General features: G+C 44.1%; 2 protein-coding genes and 1 long non-coding RNA gene across 4 annotated transcripts in view; all 3 read right to left on the reverse strand.

Moving 5' to 3' along the window:
- Positions 1-989: 989 nt before the first annotated feature.
- Positions 990-7,860, reverse strand: LOC143377170 (uncharacterized). The gene has a single exon (XM_076828196.1). The coding sequence runs from the start codon at positions 7,858-7,860 to the stop codon at positions 7,603-7,605; it is 258 nt and encodes an 85-aa protein (XP_076684311.1). The 3' UTR covers positions 990-7,602.
- Positions 7,861-7,957: 97 nt separating this feature from the next.
- Tty (tweety) overlaps positions 7,958-17,529 on the reverse strand; it is a 61,100-nt gene continuing 51,528 nt past the window's right edge. The window contains exons 3-9 of one of the 2 annotated variants that reach the window (XM_076828182.1): positions 15,502-15,774; positions 13,113-13,447; positions 11,522-11,953; positions 11,328-11,429; positions 11,016-11,252; positions 8,860-9,053; positions 7,958-8,099 (exon numbers count right to left, since the gene is read on the reverse strand). In XM_076828182.1, the coding sequence (XP_076684297.1) occupies positions 8,882-9,053; positions 11,016-11,252; positions 11,328-11,429; positions 11,522-11,953; positions 13,113-13,447; positions 15,502-15,774 (1,551 nt within the window). In that variant the 3' untranslated portion in view covers positions 7,958-8,099; positions 8,860-8,881. Of the gene's footprint in view, positions 8,100-8,859; positions 9,054-11,015; positions 11,256-11,327; positions 11,430-11,521; positions 11,954-13,112; positions 13,448-15,501; positions 15,775-17,529 lie in introns of both variants that reach the window. The other variant, XM_076828172.1, reaches the window with a different exon arrangement.
- LOC143377174 (uncharacterized) lies at positions 13,817-15,457 on the reverse strand. Its single transcript, XR_013087253.1, has 3 exons — positions 14,741-15,457; positions 14,566-14,610; positions 13,817-14,480 (listed from the first exon to the last, which is right to left on the reverse strand). It is a non-coding gene; the product is annotated as an uncharacterized LOC143377174 (long non-coding RNA).

Genomic DNA, 17,529 nt, shown 5'->3' on the forward strand with positions numbered 1-17,529 from the left:
CTAAAAACCTTGCCACTCAAAGTGTTAAGGATGGTCCTGAAGGGGAGAAGAGTTCTATTGATCAGATTATCGTGTCAAGCCTTAATTACGCACGTGATCTGATAAGAATGTCACATGTTAGTCTGCATAAGGAGCAAAGAAGATACAGGATACAGCGCTCAGATACATTAGTGCCATCTCCCAATTGTATGGTGGAACTACAGATTTGTCTTAAAAGAAGGCAGGAAGTCTTTTCGGCAGGGTTGTCAGGAGGGAAAACATGGCCACGGCGGGAGCTCAGTGACGTAACAGGGAGCAGTAGAGGGAGAATCCTAGCATGGTGTGCAGTGTGCACGCCTCGTATTAGTGTATACAGGTCTATGTGACGTCATCTTGTCCCGCCGAAAGGGAATTCTCCCGGCAACCGTGCTTTTCGGCTTTCCTTTATTGTTTTTACGCCAGTGTTTCCCAACCTTTTTTGAGTCGCGATCCCCTTTTATAATATTCAAATAACCTGCGCCCCCTCCCCACGCATATAAGGTAAAGTAAATTTAATAAGAAAACATTGAAAATAAGTATTTAAGAATATATTCGAAAGAGAATATAATTAAAAAAACCGGGGCGCCCCCTAGAAAACACTTCGCGACCCACCAGTTGGGAATCACTGCTTTACGCGAAGATTGACAGCTCTCATTCGCTGCGGCAAGAACAGAAGAAGTGGAGGGGATAGCGATGATCTTCTTTCGAAGCAGAAACCCTAATCTCAGCTCCAGATAATACTGTAGGCATTCTGTGAACTTGAGTGGTCAATATATTCCATTTGCGAGTATGCATATCAAAACACGTGGAAATAAGGTAAGCTATAACCTCAAATTTCGAAGTTGAATTCCGCCATATTCTCTGAAGATACCTGTTACCGCGTGACAGACAAAAGTTTATACAAAAAAGTTACAACAGTTTGCTCGCCTCGCCATAAAGCAGCAGGAACGTAATTGCGTTAACGTACACGATTGTGGATCTTACGTTTTTATTTCTCTTCTCGTAATATTCGTGTTTATCATTACAATAGGAGGAATTAAGTCTGGAATATGGCAATTAGACGTAAACGTGATGCACAAAAACGGTATCGATTCACGAGTCTTGTTTATGCTCCTCTTTTATATGCCTTTCTTCAATGAATCCTCTTTACAATACACGCTTCTAAAGTGCTTTCTTTTCGCGCGTACAAAAAACACCATATAGAAATCCTTAAACTTACGTAAAGTCTCAATAGCCTCTCTACACACTTTGTGAATGAATCTCTTTCGCACGTCGAGAGAGAAGAAACGAAAATAACAAAAGAAAAAGAACAGGGCAGAGACGAACGTATGTATGTTTTCGCGGGTCAACGTTCGAAGGCCTAAGGATCTCGCGGTGTTCCGTTGTTCTGTCGAATAATCGAACGAATATTTACCGACGCTCGCTGTTACGATTTTAACTGAAATATATCTAATTCGACAAAAATCCCAGCTAGATATAAAAATATAAATAGGAGAATGGAGAATACAATGACGAATTTTTTTCAAAAAAGAAGAATTTAGAAAAACCTGTATTGACAACACGGAATAGTTGGACATTTTCTTTCTAAGCATAAGATCCTAATATTCTTCAACCTTCCTAACAATTTTATAATTCAACAAAAAAAATTATAAAATTCTAACAAAAACCGTGTACCAAAATTAATTCGCAATTTTAAAACAACTATTACAGAACTTTCTTCTGTAATAGCAAAACGTGAGAATTGTGTATCGAGACTTAACAGAATATCAATCTGGAATGTGTGGTGTTAATTCGAGGTTAGCTTCGAAGTATATACCATTCTCCGCGATCATCGATACTACTCGTTCGATTCTCTCGACAATTTTGATTCGTCTCTCTCTTATCGCCTAACGCTATCGGTGCAATATTTTCGATTAGAAAGTTCCCATAGGCCAGAACGACGCATCGATTCGAAATTCTTTCTCCACGCCCTCTGTGATTACGCTACTCGAACTACTAGCATTCCTGAAAATAATTAACTCTCTCCCGCTCTTGCTTTCTCGCACATCTACGCATACATATTCTCCCTCTGTCATTCGCCATATATCTCACCGTATCAAAATCATGTGTGAAATTAAATGCGGTTGTACTCGTCGGGAAAAGTGGCTCTCGCAATAATAACCGTACAAATTGACAAACGATTAGAATAAGAAACGTTCGTCAACAATCATCTAGGCTACACACTCGCGTTATTTAGAAAATTTTAACAATATTATCTCCCGTCTCCAGTTTTCAAGTTTCATTCGATCTTTCTTCATTTCTGTTTAATTTCACCTCTGCAGGACAATTCCAAAAAACGTCCCCGCGTTCACAAGATGATTAACACGTCTCGAAAGGACGTAAAATTTTCTGTTCGTAAGCTTCCCCAAGATCCGAAAAGTATTGTATTGATCCCGTTTGCGCGTTTTGTAACAGTCTTCAATGACAGCGAAGAAAGTTCGTGGATTTTTGTTTTTGCGTCGACCATGTCCACAGTGTTCCTTTATGTATTTGTGTTTCCTTTGATTTAAAACAGTTTTTCAACCGACTATCGAAAATTGAGTATGCAAGAAAACAATATGGCGTCGATATTACATCCTATACAGGGTGGTAAAGAAAAAGTGAGACATTTTTTCAGAATTCATTCTGCACGTCAAAATAATGATGACAGCTCGCGTACACATATATTCACTTAATTTTCTAATTATATTTTGAATTCTCCAAAAGGCTCAACAAGAACGCCTGTAGAACAGCAACCACCACACAATGCTGTGCATTAATTGCCCTAATATGCTCGTACACACATTTCAGTTTAAAAGTAGTACTAAAAGCTGTAATATTAGAGACTTAAGTGTAGCTTGTAGCAAACTGGTCTGTGCATGTCGGGTTGCAGTTCCATAGGCGCTCTATGCAAGCCGGGGTACAGTTCTGTAGGCGCGTCCCCTTGTATTTCGAAAACTGCTTATAACTAAAGAATAGAAGATTATTGGACATACGTGTACGCGAGTCTTTTTTGCGGTTCTTGAAAAAATGACTCACAGTTGCTTTAAGATATCGTAAGTAGCCTATCCTATCAATTTCGAAGGCTCAAAGAAACACTGAGGGCACAGCTGATCCTTCGTTCGCCATCTTGTTCAACGTACTCGAGATTAGCGAGTTCTAAGATCTAGAAACATCAGGGTGATCGAATCCAGTTAACGACCTTTTAATCGCCCCCTCGCCGTTCACAACTAGTTAGAGATAGAGCAGCGATGCGTAGACCGAAGAAAACAGACGAGTCCCCCTCTACGTTCGAGTGCTTTGCGCCTCGGAAATTTTGGCAAGAGATCCCCCGTCCGCAACTGGATAAGATCGAGCGTGTTACGAAAAGAAAAACCTTTGTTATTACTGACTAGGATGTTTCTTCTCTTCGATAAATTGCGAAGGAGACGACGCTCTGGTCCGTCTCCGTCGCACCGGTTTCGTTTCGATCTTAACATTAATCGTTTAACGGCTAAGAACTAAGTGTCGCTATTCTATATACGCGCTATGATCGCTCTGCTTACTTTGTTTTCTTTAATAAATATTACAACTATGTACAAGTAGACCAAACGTTACACCTAAATCATGCTTCATCTACCTAACCCCGTTTCCATGCTCGCCGCGAATTAAGAGGACGATCTTCATCTTCATCCTCCTTAAACTCTTCAATATATAATACCGCGAAACTTCCATATGGGTGTGCCAAGCAGTAACGACGTCTCCAACGCGCATGCTCGAGGAGACCGTGAAAGAGAATTGGAATTGGGCGGGAAAATTTGAATTTAAACACAGAATTCGCGTTATAGAGTGGAAGGTCGATAGCTCCGCCCACTCCCCCCCCCCACCTGTGTTCGCGCATGCGCGTTACAGATGTCGCTACTGCTAGGTACACTTACAAACGTTCTCGCTCCCGGGAACCTCCCTCTGTCGGTAAAGAAACGGTGAAACGAAACGGTAGAGAACGATGTACATATCTCGTATCTCTGCGAGAACTTGCAAACACCTAGATTCAAGTTCGATATCACACGCCCTCACATCCCCTCTTTATCCTTCAAATTTATATCGACGCTACTCCGTTTCTATTTACACTTGCTCGCTGAATAGGATGCGGAATATAAAGCCGTCCGCTGTTTCGTTGCAAATATATCCATCGTCGATCGCGATCGACCTTTGGGGGGGACCTTCGGTCAAGGTCGTACAGGAAGACTTTGCGCTCCGCAAATAATTCAATCTTGATACATATCGGGTTGCAACACCGCCGTTCTAAGGGAACTCCGCGTCGACGAGAATACCACTGGGCAGCGATAGAATCGTAATTGCATTCGTAAATCAGAATAACGGGGTTGTTCAATCGTCTTGATACTGGGAACAATGTTAACGATGTACAGGGCGATCTAAAAGCACGGACACATGAATTTTTGGTGCACGTGGTAGTTAAAAAGTGGCAGAATTTGAAATGTTATCGCAGTATTTGAAAGGCATTTAAATTTCAACGCAATCCACTCAACCGGAAATGTAATATTGAATTTGAGATTTTATAAGAACGGTCGACCATTGAGGACTAATATTTTGAATTCCATTCCGCAACAAAAAATCTTCGTCTACGGTGAAATTCAATTGTGGGGGATAACAATCGACGAATCGTGGACTGGTATTCTCATCGACAGTATCCTTCGAGGACTTCGCGACAAACAAATACTATCGGTGAACTCTCAAAGGATACCGATACGTCAGACGACTACGGAATCGTTTTCTATCGTTGTACAGGGCGTTCCAGAACTCACAGGCCAACTTAACTGTCTAAAAGAACTAGCAACCAGAAACAGAAAAGTTTCGACGAATACAGTTTGAGCTTCTTATTCTGTGAGCCAAGGTCTCTGCACGATTACACACGCCGTAGAATCGTTGGCATTCGACAGGTTCAGAGTATCAGTAACGCGCTGTCGACCTCATAATGGATATGTTTAAAGCAGGTGTTCAGGCTGTCGTGAATCACGCTACTACTAAAAACGTAAACGAAAGTAATACCTCGTCGCTAGACGAGATACCAGTGATTCTACGGCACCTCTTTCAATACCGATTCAAGCGCATGCGCTGTGTGCGGAAATCCTCTACGCCTATCCGGTAATCATACTATTTGAACGCCCATCGGCGTTCCTCGCACGGGCATGTGAATTCATAACGCTGAAAGGGTTAAACAATAAACGTGACTTGCAAAATAGGAAGCTGAATATCTTGAAACCGATCGATCCGCGAACCTATGTTTATTATGAACTTGTTGTTCGCTTTTGTAAGTTCTATTGAGGTGGTTTTTTAGTTATGGCTCTGAAACGCCCTGTGCAAAAAGAAAATGAAAGATGGCATACACAACAGCTGCGCTTCCACCGTGGTTTTTGTACTTAAAACGTATGCTCGCGCCTGAGTATTGGCAAAATCGTTCATTAGGTCCGATCATTGATATCATTTGTTACTTTCGTAGAAACCCTTGGACGCCGCTACAAACTTTAAATATTAACGTTGATAAATATACATACGTTGCGCGAAACATTCATTCTCTGTTCCGCGCGGTAACTTCTTATATATATATATTTATATATATAGATAAAGTATATTCCTCGACGGGACATGTAAAAAATCAGCGAAGAAATCAATGCAAAATTCTGCGCGCTTTGTTGCTCCGTAAAAGTGTAAAAAGTATATATAAAAATTGTGTCGCGTTTAGTAGAATCGCCGCGTGCCGCGTGAGCGTTTTAAAGGTTTCGCCCGTTCGCAAAGCAATGGAGCGCGACAATGTCGTCGCGCGAAATACGTGAATGCGAATGGAAAGTAAACGTTTACAAAATTCGTCGAAATGAGACTCGTACGAACGAGCGAACTTACCAACTAGTTTACAAAACGTGTGAAAGTATAGTAGGCCACGAGAAACAACATTGAACTAAGTACAATAGGATCAACTGTATCGAGTGAGGGTGAATGTTGGAATAAAAAATTGTCAACATTTTCCGTGGATCGCTAATAACGGTTAAGTGTTCGCAGTGTCTTTAGGCAATCTAAACGCTAATTTGTTGCGTGTACGCTCCATTGTGCTCTCCCTTGTGTTCGTAGTCTTCGAGAAATCAAAGAATTAACAAGCAATAAATTACGACGACCTCCCGATCTGAAGCTCCGTGTCGCTTAGTATACCGCTCGCCTGCTTCTTAGCCGAGAAGCAACGATCATTTACAGAATAGGCTAACGTAAAATGACAATCACTGTACAATGATATACAAGTACAAAATCTTCAAAATCGATATACAAGACCCTCTTCCTCCAAGTGTCGTTCGCACCCCTCCCGATTTTCTATGAACGTTCATTGGAACGCGCGAACGAGAAGAAAGGTCGCCCCAGCTCTCGAAATTCCTGCGGAAAATTTTGCGCGCTGGGTTATCCATCTAAGTGTACCTTATTTATCGATGTAAATGAATCTTTCTGCCTCTTCGGCCCTCGCGCGAATTTTTACACCGCAGTACATGTTCTCCCAGCAGATTCTTCGGATTCCAAGCAATTTCTGCCCCCGCTCTGACCACTCACATCGCTCGCCGGCCTCCTCGATCGCATCGCCCACTTCCATCGTGTGTAAATATTCGTCGAAACCTCCGAAGCGCTGTGACGGCAGCGCAACAGTTCTTTCGTTGGGAGACTCGACGAGAAACTTTGAACGTGCAAACGTTGGTGCTTATAAAATTTGGGATACGCAGCCTCCCTCGGCTTTCCGCCTCTCGCTTCCCCCTCGATTCCCCGGTCGCGCCTATAAAATTCCAGTTTTCGAAAAATCTTACGTTTAAACGTATAAATTTGCCGCCCCGTGGGGCTTCTATCAAAAGACGTTACCCAAACGAGAATGAATTGAGCGTTTTCGAGTGAACTTCGTAAAAAAGAAGGATGCGTATTAAAATACGCATACGTGGTTACCGTGGGTCGTTAAAAATGTAGAAGGTTCTCAAAAAATGTTCCCCGAGGGTGATGATATTCCTTGCGCGCAAGTGTGTTGTGCTGTGAGTGGGAGGCATATAGCGAGCTCATAAATGCAGTCGACAGAAGACATTAATTTCGCTCACAGAGACACATTCTCTGTAGTTTCTGAACACTACTAGGCAGCAACTTTGCGGGTGGATTCAAAGTCGAATGATTCCCTGCGTCTTTCTAACTAGACCAAGAAGTGGAGAGAAGAGTTCATGGAATGTCGTTGGCTACCAGCCACCCAGTAGTAACACCCCGATACTAGATAGCCTGCACCTCGAATCTAGCATTCACTATCCCCGCATAAATATACAGCCCTGTAGGGAATGATGAAAGCCGTGTTTGGTGACTTGTGTTCGGAAGCGTAACGCTGGAGATTCCATTTGAGCGCGCCTCGAGCTCGCTATAAGTTATTCCACCCGCCTGAGTATATCCCTCCCACCCCCGTGGACGCGTATAACGTCCTCAGCGTCGAATAAATAGAGTAAGAAACATCGCGGATGTCGTTCATAGGGTTATGGCAGTTTGCACGGTTCGGTTTCGCGATTACAATTCCGTGACCGCGTACAGATTCGGATCGCTGCCCTGCACTTGGCTCAGGGTGGCCACCGTCGACTTGTTCTCCTGCCTCGACTGCGCCCGATTGTACGTGCCGTACATGTTCGGCACAGCGTTGCCCTGGGCGGCGCCGTTGAACTGGTTCCTGGTGAAGTTCCTGTCCAGCGTGCGCACTTGGTCCTGCATCTGGTCCTGAATGCGTATGTTCGGCGCCTTGTTGCGCACCAACGACCGGAACTGGTTCATGTTGGTCTGCGAGCGGGACTCGAACTCCCAGGTGGGCTGCGCGCCGGGGTTCGGCGGCAGCGGGCGATTCTGGTTCCACGCGGGCGTCGGGCCCCGCTTCAGGTTCGCCAGATTCTTCGGGTCCAGGGTCTGCGTCTTGCGAGAATCTTGGAAGGTGGCCAGGTGGGCGGGTCCGTGCGAATTGTGAGACAGGGTACCGGTGAAGGACGCCACGCTCGGTGTCCAAGGTGGTTCTCTACCTGCGAATCGACACACAGAATCCTTAGATGGACGTCGTTTGAAATTGGACAGGGTTTTAAGGTTAAAGTTATCCGCGACAGTAGTAAAGGGCGGCCCAGGTACTATACAATTTATTGCTGTCTATCAATTTTCATAGTTAGAGCGTTTTTAGGGGGTGAAATCACCCCATAAAAAAATGCTGTTTTCTTTTTCAATTATCGAATTAAGGATTGGAGGTGAGGATAACTTGAAAAGTAAGGATTTTTCAATAATTATTTATACGCAGTTTTGTAGATATAAAAAAAGATGCATCTTTTGTTTAAACTTCTTTTCGATATTTCTTACCGTTCATGAGATACTCCATGAAAAAGAAAATTCTGCATTTTCTCAACAGGTGATTTCCCCTAACACCGGTTTGTCTTACGGATAAACTACTCTACTTGCACATAAAGTTGCATAATTTTCTGAATTCTCGGGTTGCCTAACTTCCCTCGTAAGATGTCTGTATCAGACTAATATTACCCTTGCCCGTAACAAAATTTTTAATAAACAGTTTCCTAACACCGAAGTGTGGAATATTGCAAGGGAAGGATCCTAAATAGCCTCCTTTGAGTTTCACACGCTTTTGCAGTGTTTGTAGATAATTATTTCTCTAACATTGGATCTGTATCAGAGTGGGACACCGTTGGTTCATCCCTTGCAATTAAAATAGCACCGTTTAAACGCAACCCTCGCTGATTGGCCAAGTTGATAGGATAAAAGTAGGAAGTTGTAAATTACCGGGCCCTGCGGGGGCGTGCCCTCAGTAAAAGTCACTGGATTCTAGGGTTTTGCACTGTTTGCTCAGAGTCGCGTACTGGCCAGGTTGATCTCCGAGTCCAGAACGGTGTTCAGCTCGTCCACCTGTCGATTGCTGATTATGCTGAGCCGATTTGTGATCCCCTGCTCCTCCGCTCCCGTTAACACCCCCACCTCTGTAAATAGCAAACCAAAACGAACAAAGTTGCAGCATTATCTCTCTCTCGGACGGTTCTCTGATATCGTCTACGCGTATATATGTATAAATCCTATCGAGGAAACTTTGGGTCATTCTCGTTTTTTTATGTGGAACACTCTAGAAGAACAGAAAGGTACGAACGCTATGAAAAAGGAAACGAAAACACGCAGGAAAGCGCACTATCGCTAATGACTCCATAGAAAACACGGACTCTTTAGTTTAAACATCGATCACAGAGAGTATTTCTTGAACGCACGGATGTGCCCCCGTGAGTAACGAATGAACGTTCGGAGTCGCGAGGACGCTGTGAGAACAGCGAAACGAAGACGGCGCGGTTGCACAGTTATTGGCCTGAATTGCTTATTAACCGCGTGCAATTCGTCCGAAAGCAACGATGAATGATCAATAACGGTACCGCATTGTGCTCGTGTTGCTGCCACCGTGGCGTTGTAATACAATTAAAGCGGCATTCAAACCTAACACAGTATCTATCGACATCGACAAGTCACATTATAAACTGTAACTGAACCGGTCCAACACACTTGTAGAAAATCGAACACCAATACAGAGCATTGTAAAGAGAATAACACCGTATTAAGCGGACATGTATAAAATAAAGATTTGATGTAACGATTCACGAATCACTGATTCCGTAATCCGTATGTTGGACAATTGTAGTCCCCACATCAAGTCTTCAACTTGTTGACAATTACGAAATGGGAGAATCTCGGGCCTTTCCACAATCACAATGAAAAGAGGCAAGCCAAAACGAGTATTTGATACACAGATATAAAATTCTATCCCTTTTCGATGGCACTGAAAAATTAGTTCGAGTAACTCTCGCAGCTCACACAGCTGTTCAATGTTTAACCTTTATCGCACTCGGGGTTACTCATTTAATTGCGCCATTAATGAAACTAAAGACAGCTTTGCAATGTCGAGTTGTAGGGAGTCGATCTACTGGTGTCTTCAAGGTCAACGTTTGCCAACGAACAGTTATTACTAACGCGTGACAAATACGTGACGTGCAATTTTCGTACAAATATCTTTCCTGTCTTTGCTTAGAAAAATAAAAATCCAAATGTAAATATACTTTCTTGATTATTCTCTCCTTTTTAATACTTCCCTAAGTTCAGAGGGTTGGTGCGAAGCTCGGAGCTGAAGCGCGGAGCAGAGGAGCAACGGGGTATTGCCCGGAGCAGCGGCGGAGCCGGAGTACGGGAGATTTTTACCGCTCCACTGCTCCAGGCTCTTTTTTTTATTATTGAATTTTTTTATAGAAGTAGAAGAATGAAAATTTTTTAACCCAAGACCGGCAAATTTTGAGGAGCGATAAGTTTTAGGGAGCATCAAATTTGGGGGAGCGGCAAATTTTTGAGGGCCACAAATGTTGAGCGCATGACTGGAAAATGTTCGAACATAGGCTTGAGACAGTTTTAAAAACAATTCCCTTTTTTTCATTTCACAAATTAGCAATGACGCAGATGTGAGTTGCAATATTGAATTAAAATATTTGATGATATTTCACGGAAGGGGCTTCAGAGGCTTGTTAGTGGGGAGCGCGCGCGGCGAAAAGGCAAACAAATACCTGTGTTATCTAAAACCTCCGAAACGAATGCCGGCGTTGCCACGTGCACAGTTTTACTCGGCGCATAGAGCTGAGCAATTAAAAAAATTCTGCTTCAACCCCCTGCTAAAATTGTCTCCTATACTATGACGCAAACGCATGAGCCAAGACTCAATTGACCTCGAAGACCACTAAACCTGCCAAGTTCTAACTCCCTAAAGTAACCCAACGATACAACGCCAGACTTCTTTAACCCGATTTCCGTTTGAACTCCCCCAATTTTAGCAACGAACACTCGAATTCGCCGCTTGGTACGATGAAGGTTAACCATAGCTAAGAAATGAAAACGAAGAAAAAATCTCATGCACAAACTTTAGCATGCTCTCGTGCAGCTGACGTGCTCGAGCAGTCGCAGTAGCGTAGGACGGCGGGGGCGGCGTTAGCAATAGAGGCTGCTTAATGGTATTTTGAGTGCCATGAGCATTCGGATAAAGAGAGGGGGCTGTAGGCGGGTACGACCCTTGGCCTCGAAGGGTCCGCGCTGCTATCGCCTGCGACGCTGCCGACGGTGGTAGGTACGGGTCCTGCTCGTCCACTTGATGGTAATCTCTTCTAGAACAAACTCGTCGTTAATCATACTCCGCGCGGACTCGTCCCGGCGCTGCCACCGTGCGCGACGCTCACCGTTTCCGTATGTAGATCCAGGTGTGAGAGTCCACCCACACTAGCACGGTGAAGAAGAGGCCCGCCGCGAGGCTCGCCAGCAGCATGAAGGTCAATCCGTACCTGGGCAATTCGATTACTCCTTATGCACCCGGTTTATCAGACAAATCGATCGGCACGCTCGATACTTTACTAGGACCTCGCGGAACACTTACAGCCCCAAGTGGCATAGGCTCTTCGCGGCGTGAACGTACTGCTTGTGGAGGGGCTTGCAGTCGAGCAGCGTGGCCAGGCCCGACATCAGTCTGTCGACGGTGTTCACGTCCGTGGCGAGACTGCTCAGCTTCGGCTGCAGCTGCTGGTCCTTGAACAGCTCCAGAGCCAACCTGTTGACGGTGTTCAGGTTCTGCCTCATGTCGCTGATCGCCCGCTGGCCGTCGCGCAATCTCTGCGTGAACGGATTGCTGCGCGTGTTCTCGCAGTGCGTGTAGTAGGAGAGAACCTCGGAGGCCAGGGTGGACGGCACTGCCCTGGTTAGGTAACCGTCTGGCGACACGCAGAGATCTCCCAAGGCCACCGACGTCGCCAGGTAGAGCGAAGCCATCAGCCAGGAGACGATCACAGCGAACAGGCCGAACACGGAGAATCTGAAATGGGATTTAGATGGTCAGGAACTGTGGAAGTTTGCCGGGGCTTTGAGAATGAAGGGCGGTAAGGGGACGTTGTTAGTTTCGGCCCTGCTTGGTACAATTTCAATCCCCAACTGATAGGAGAATTGAAGTGTATGTGATTGTAATGTGATTGGCGAGAGAGAGGCGATATATTAAACTAATGAGCCGTCAGTATTCGTATCGTTATTATGGAGATACTTATCCACACTTGGAGTACTATTGTTAGATGAGAAGCCATAATTTTACACAGAAAGGAATTCATCACAATCTGGCTTTTAGCTTATTTACACAGATAAATAGAAATATTGAATCCAAAGTTTCTTTTAACCACTGCACCTCTTTTAATAGAGTTACAAAGTTGTGGCACCTGGGCCATTGTTGGTACATATACAAAGAGTTGAGATTTTCAACCTTCTTTTCTGTAAGTTTCATTGACTTCAAAGCAGCCTATTTATACAAAGCTTCGAGCAATCCATTGCTATAATATTAATCACATTGTGTGCTATGAATGGCACTGTACCAGTTGGGCCTAGTTACGCAGAAAGCTACCAACCCTCAAAATGACAAAAAAATTAGTTAAACGCATTGCGGGTGCCATAATTTTGTGTCTTTATTTTGCAAAAAATTACCAAGCCATGGAACAACTCTTACATTATACAATTATTAAAACTACCAAACCTAAGTTCCATTTTAGTTTTCAAAAACAAAAGCTACAGAAAATTTGAAATAATATTAATTATACTACTCACTATTAAATAATTCATCACGAAGAAATAAAATATGGCCAATGGAAATAAAGCTATTTTTCTTTAACAATTAAAATCTTTAAACTAAATTTACTCAGTTTCAGATTATTGAGGGTTGGCAGCTTTCTGCATAGCTGGGTCCAGTTGAGGATTAGCCTTAAATTTAACGATGCTAATCATCACTAGTCCCCACATATTCAAGAATCTTTTCCCACAGAATTTGCATCATTGCTCCTGAAATATCCATGAAAGTTATGCACTGGATGGCAGGTCATCGACCCTTGCCAAGCAAGACCAAAACAAACGGTGGAAAAGCTAAGAGGATGTGGCTGGATCCAGATGGATCTTTTCGCACGCTTTTTGCATGCCTGGGCGAAAGGGACACGTACGTTATGAGAACGCATCTGGAATGTCGAGCAACACCAACCACCAGCACCACGCAAAGAACGAGGAGCGCACTTAGGACGGCCATGGTGACGGGCCACCTTAATTGCTCTATCTTCTCCCCCATGCCGATTGCCCCGGCGAGGCTGATCCCGCTCAGCGGTTTTCGAATTTCGAAGCTTCGGTTCACGGCGATGCTCGTGTTCTGCGTCATGCTATTTAGAGCGACCAGCAGCAAGCCCAGCATAGTCTTATTGCTGACCGGGGCGTCGAAATCGTCCCCCAGGGCGGTCAGCTGCGGCTGCACTTTCTTCTTCAGCGTCGCCTCGATGGTGTCGGTCTGGAATAGAATCGTTTCCTCGCCTATCATTCCGAATAACATATAGGATGACTCGGTCATCCGCTATTTTTGAGATACTATATTCTGAGTAGTGCTTGCACTACATTTTAACGAAATTAAGGCTCGAATAAATAAAAATTTAAAGATATTTTTTTATTTTTAATCTGCAGATATTGAAAATAAAAATACTATTTAATATGTTTTTAATCTTCAGAAATTGGAAATAAAAACACTATTTAATATATATATCTAATCTTCTAGAATCTGAAACTGCGAATAGAATAAACACTAATATTTTAAAATGGAGCTCAGATTGAGTGTTTTCCTTCTCACGGTTTGCTCAGGGGAATTTTTCCGGATCGATTCCGCGATTCAAACTATAATGTGAACAATATTTGAGGGACAAGAGTGTTTGATGTAGCTCTTACAATCCTCTTACCAAATATTGGAGTCCGCTCTTTGCTCGAGGACCTGGAGTACCGAAGCGATTTATCGTACAATTCCCATTAAGTGAGGTCGATTAGATAGAATCTTTAATTAAAAAATGGAATTGCCGCGGTAAGTCAGATTTATTTATCTGGGGACGGATCTCGCTGGTTCCCGGGACTCGATTCCATTACGGTCGTGTGTCCGCGGAACTCCTTGCAACTCTTGACCCAAATTAGTGAGCGCGGGCACGCGGCACATTTAAAAGTGAAAGAGAAAAAAAAGTGGAGCGTAAACTAATTACGCGGAGGCTGCGGGTCTACTTGCCGTGATTAAAGTGCGGATACGAGCCGCCGGCGCTGAATGAACGAATAAGAGAGTGGCGGGAAGGAAAACGACAGCGGATGCGTACGCGCGAGTTGTATATCGGGACGTAACGAGTTAAAAAGTGAAAAGCAGAAGGGTGTTGTATATTATAATTAATGCACTGCTAGAATAAGGGTTACGATCAGGGTATGGATGCTTAAATGGGGACCACGTATTAACTCGTCATTTGGCAAATCCTCTGGATTGGTTAGACGAGTTAACTCGTCACTTGAAAATCTCCCTGTACTGGTCAGGACGAGTTAACTGTTACTGGAAACTCTTCTCCCGTAGGTAAGACGAGTTAACTCGTTACTTGAAAATTTCACTCTAATCATCAGGACGAGTTAACTCGTCATTTGGAAAATCCTTTACTCTGAGTAAGATGAGTTAACTCGTTTCTGGAAAATTGTGTCCCCTCAGAAAAGACGAGTTAACTCGTCACTTGAAAATTTCCCACTAATGATCAGGACGAGTTAACTCGTCATTTGGAAAATCCTTTACTCTGGTCAAGACGAGATAACCCGTCCTTTGGAAAATCCTTTACTCCGAGTAAGACGAGTTAACTCGTTTCTGGAAAATTGTTTCCCCTTAGAAAAGACGAGTTAACTCGTCACTTGAAAATTTCCCTCTAATGATCAGGACGAGTTAACTCGTCATTTGGAAAATCCTTTACTCTGGTCAAGACGAGTTAACTCGTCACTTGAAAATTCTTCTTCCTCAGGTCAGACGAGTTAACACGTCACTGGAAAATTCTTCTCCCTCAGGTAAGACGAGTTAACTCGTCGTTTGAAAACTCTTCTCCCTAAGTAGGACGAGTTAACTCGTCACTAAAAAAAAATCCCTTGCACTGAGAAATACGGCTCAATTCGCAACAAGTTGATTCCATTCTAATCATTCTCAACTACACCTCGATCGTATTCAATCGAGAAGTTGCCCGGCCACAGATGTGCCGAACAGTAGTGAAGTCTCCAGCGCAGACGTCTAACCAGAAGACAGAAAAGTGGGTCGACTCTACAGCGTGAATTCTGTAGGGACAGCGATGAACTAGTTTCGAGGTTTGACAAGATTGACACGTACTCCTTTGTTCTCCACCCCCTCTTAACTCCCCCTGCAAACCTCACCATTGTTCTCTACGTGCACGCCGTCCACTGCGCGTACATATGAAATACCAAACGCTCGGTTACATACATACTGCTTCGTGCAATCGAGCTCCCACCTTATTTCTCCCAACGCACAATGAATCAAGCCTCGGCACTACCAACCTGATTCCGAAAACCCATGAGGATCCCGTCGACGTTCTTCGCGGCGGCCACCAGCTGCACTAGGCCGTTGTGGACGTCGTCGTTGCCGTAGAGGCCGACGGCGACAGCCCCGCTGCAGAGCAACGCGAGGATGGCCAGCGAACACTTCAGCAGGGTTATCGACCTCCTGGGCCGCGGCTTCCGGTCGCAGCATCTCGTTACCAGGTACACCAACAGCACCAGCAACGTCAGAATTAACCAGGCTGCAGGGATACTGCCAAGTATCCCGAGGCTCTGTTAATTAAAAGTTAAACGTCAGTTATCAGATGCGCGTCTTTAATGGCACCCGACGCCCCTCTCGCCATCTTTTTCCCTTGTAATTAAAACGTTCTTTCGGCGGATCGGGCCGACTCCCAGCGCCTTAATTAGATCTAATTTCGTCGCCGTCGCTCGCTTCCTTCCCCCATTCTGCCTCCCCGCCGAAATTTCATACGAGCGCAACATCGAATCCTGCGGAGCCTCCGCGCGCGCTTTCCACTAATTAACGGGCCTGCCGCTCTCTGCGCCGGGCTGTCTTCGTACGCCCGCGGTACCGTTAATTAAGGCTAAAACACGAGTCCCGGGGCGAACAAAAATCCCGCCAGCGAGTAGGCGCGGGGATGGAAAGAAGCGCAAAAGAAGCGCGGCCCGGCTCGAACGGGTATTTCCAGTGAAACGGATAGAACCGTGGTCCTGGAGCAACACGACCGACGTTGGTAATCGCTAGGGTCGATGACGCAACGTCGGTTCGAATTAAGAGGGTATTCCCATTGGACTGGTTAGGGAAGTTTGATTTTCTTTTTTATTACATTCTTTTAAAGTTCGCTCATTTACGAAGGTTTTCCTGAAATACCAACTAGGGATCCCTTAACGCATTACTTACCGGGAGCTGATTAATAGGCTAGCGTTTTAACGACCAATCGACTAAAAGTCGGCTGTTTCTTAGATCTGCTAGCGGCGGTAGTAGAAAAATCGTTAAACACATTCGCACTCGCACTGCCAATAATAACAGTATTTCACTTGTTTTATCAAACTCGTTATGACAATTTTAACCCTCAAAAATTGACCGCAAAATTTACCGAAGTATTAGCAAAATGTTTAAATTCAAATTGACCGCTTTTTGTATGCATCCGCTTAATTCGCTGCCGGTGAGTAATGTGTTAAAACACTCGAGCTAGAGAGCATCAAAGCGAGCGCAAGTAGCTGAGCGCAAGTTTTTTCTCGATCAACTCTGAATTTTGAAATCGGTTGAATGGGACCTCTTTTGTGGCCGTGATGGGCACTCGGGTCGAAGCTATCGATCCACGCGCTTCGAGGACTGTAAACGCTAGAGTCACGAAGACAATGACAGCAGTAGGCCATTCAGTGCATAATGAAAATGCCGATTTCTATATTTCGTGTCGGATCTTTACGGAAGCGACACGAATGGATTGCTGGCGTTTTTCTGCTGAAAATGACACCCAACATGATATACTTCTGATTATTTTTAATCATTGCATGGAAGGTTGTATGGAAGTGCGGGGCCATTTTTGACAGTTTTTGAGTTATGACGTATAATACGCGTAGAAAAATTCTACGTCGTTTGGTGCACGTTTGATGCAAATCCGATAACAAATGCGCGATTTATTGCAAATAAATGAAAATAGAAAAAAATAATATTGATATTTTTATTACAGAATGTTTTCGCCAAAAATGGAAATAAAAACTTATCGACTCAGTAACTACTACTTATTGTGTGAAACTATATATTTTTCAATTAGTGTTATCTTTTCGATGTTAAGTCAAAGAAATAATATTGTAAACAGTTGTTTCTAATTTACTCGAAATTGGTAAAGATGGATATCCACCCCTCTCGCTGCAAGGTCCTCAATTCCGCGTGGAACATGAAGCGGGCACGGAACTGATATGTGTGCATGGACCTTTAAACGGTTGCGGACGAATTGGGGCTTATTATTAATTCGTGGGCGGTGTTAGGGAAGAGTCCTCCTGTTCCTCTTGTCCGTGTTAATT

This window comes from Andrena cerasifolii, chromosome 1 (genome assembly GCF_050908995.1).
Source record: "Andrena cerasifolii isolate SP2316 chromosome 1, iyAndCera1_principal, whole genome shotgun sequence".
NCBI classification, from domain to species: Eukaryota; Metazoa; Arthropoda; class Insecta; order Hymenoptera; family Andrenidae; genus Andrena; species Andrena cerasifolii.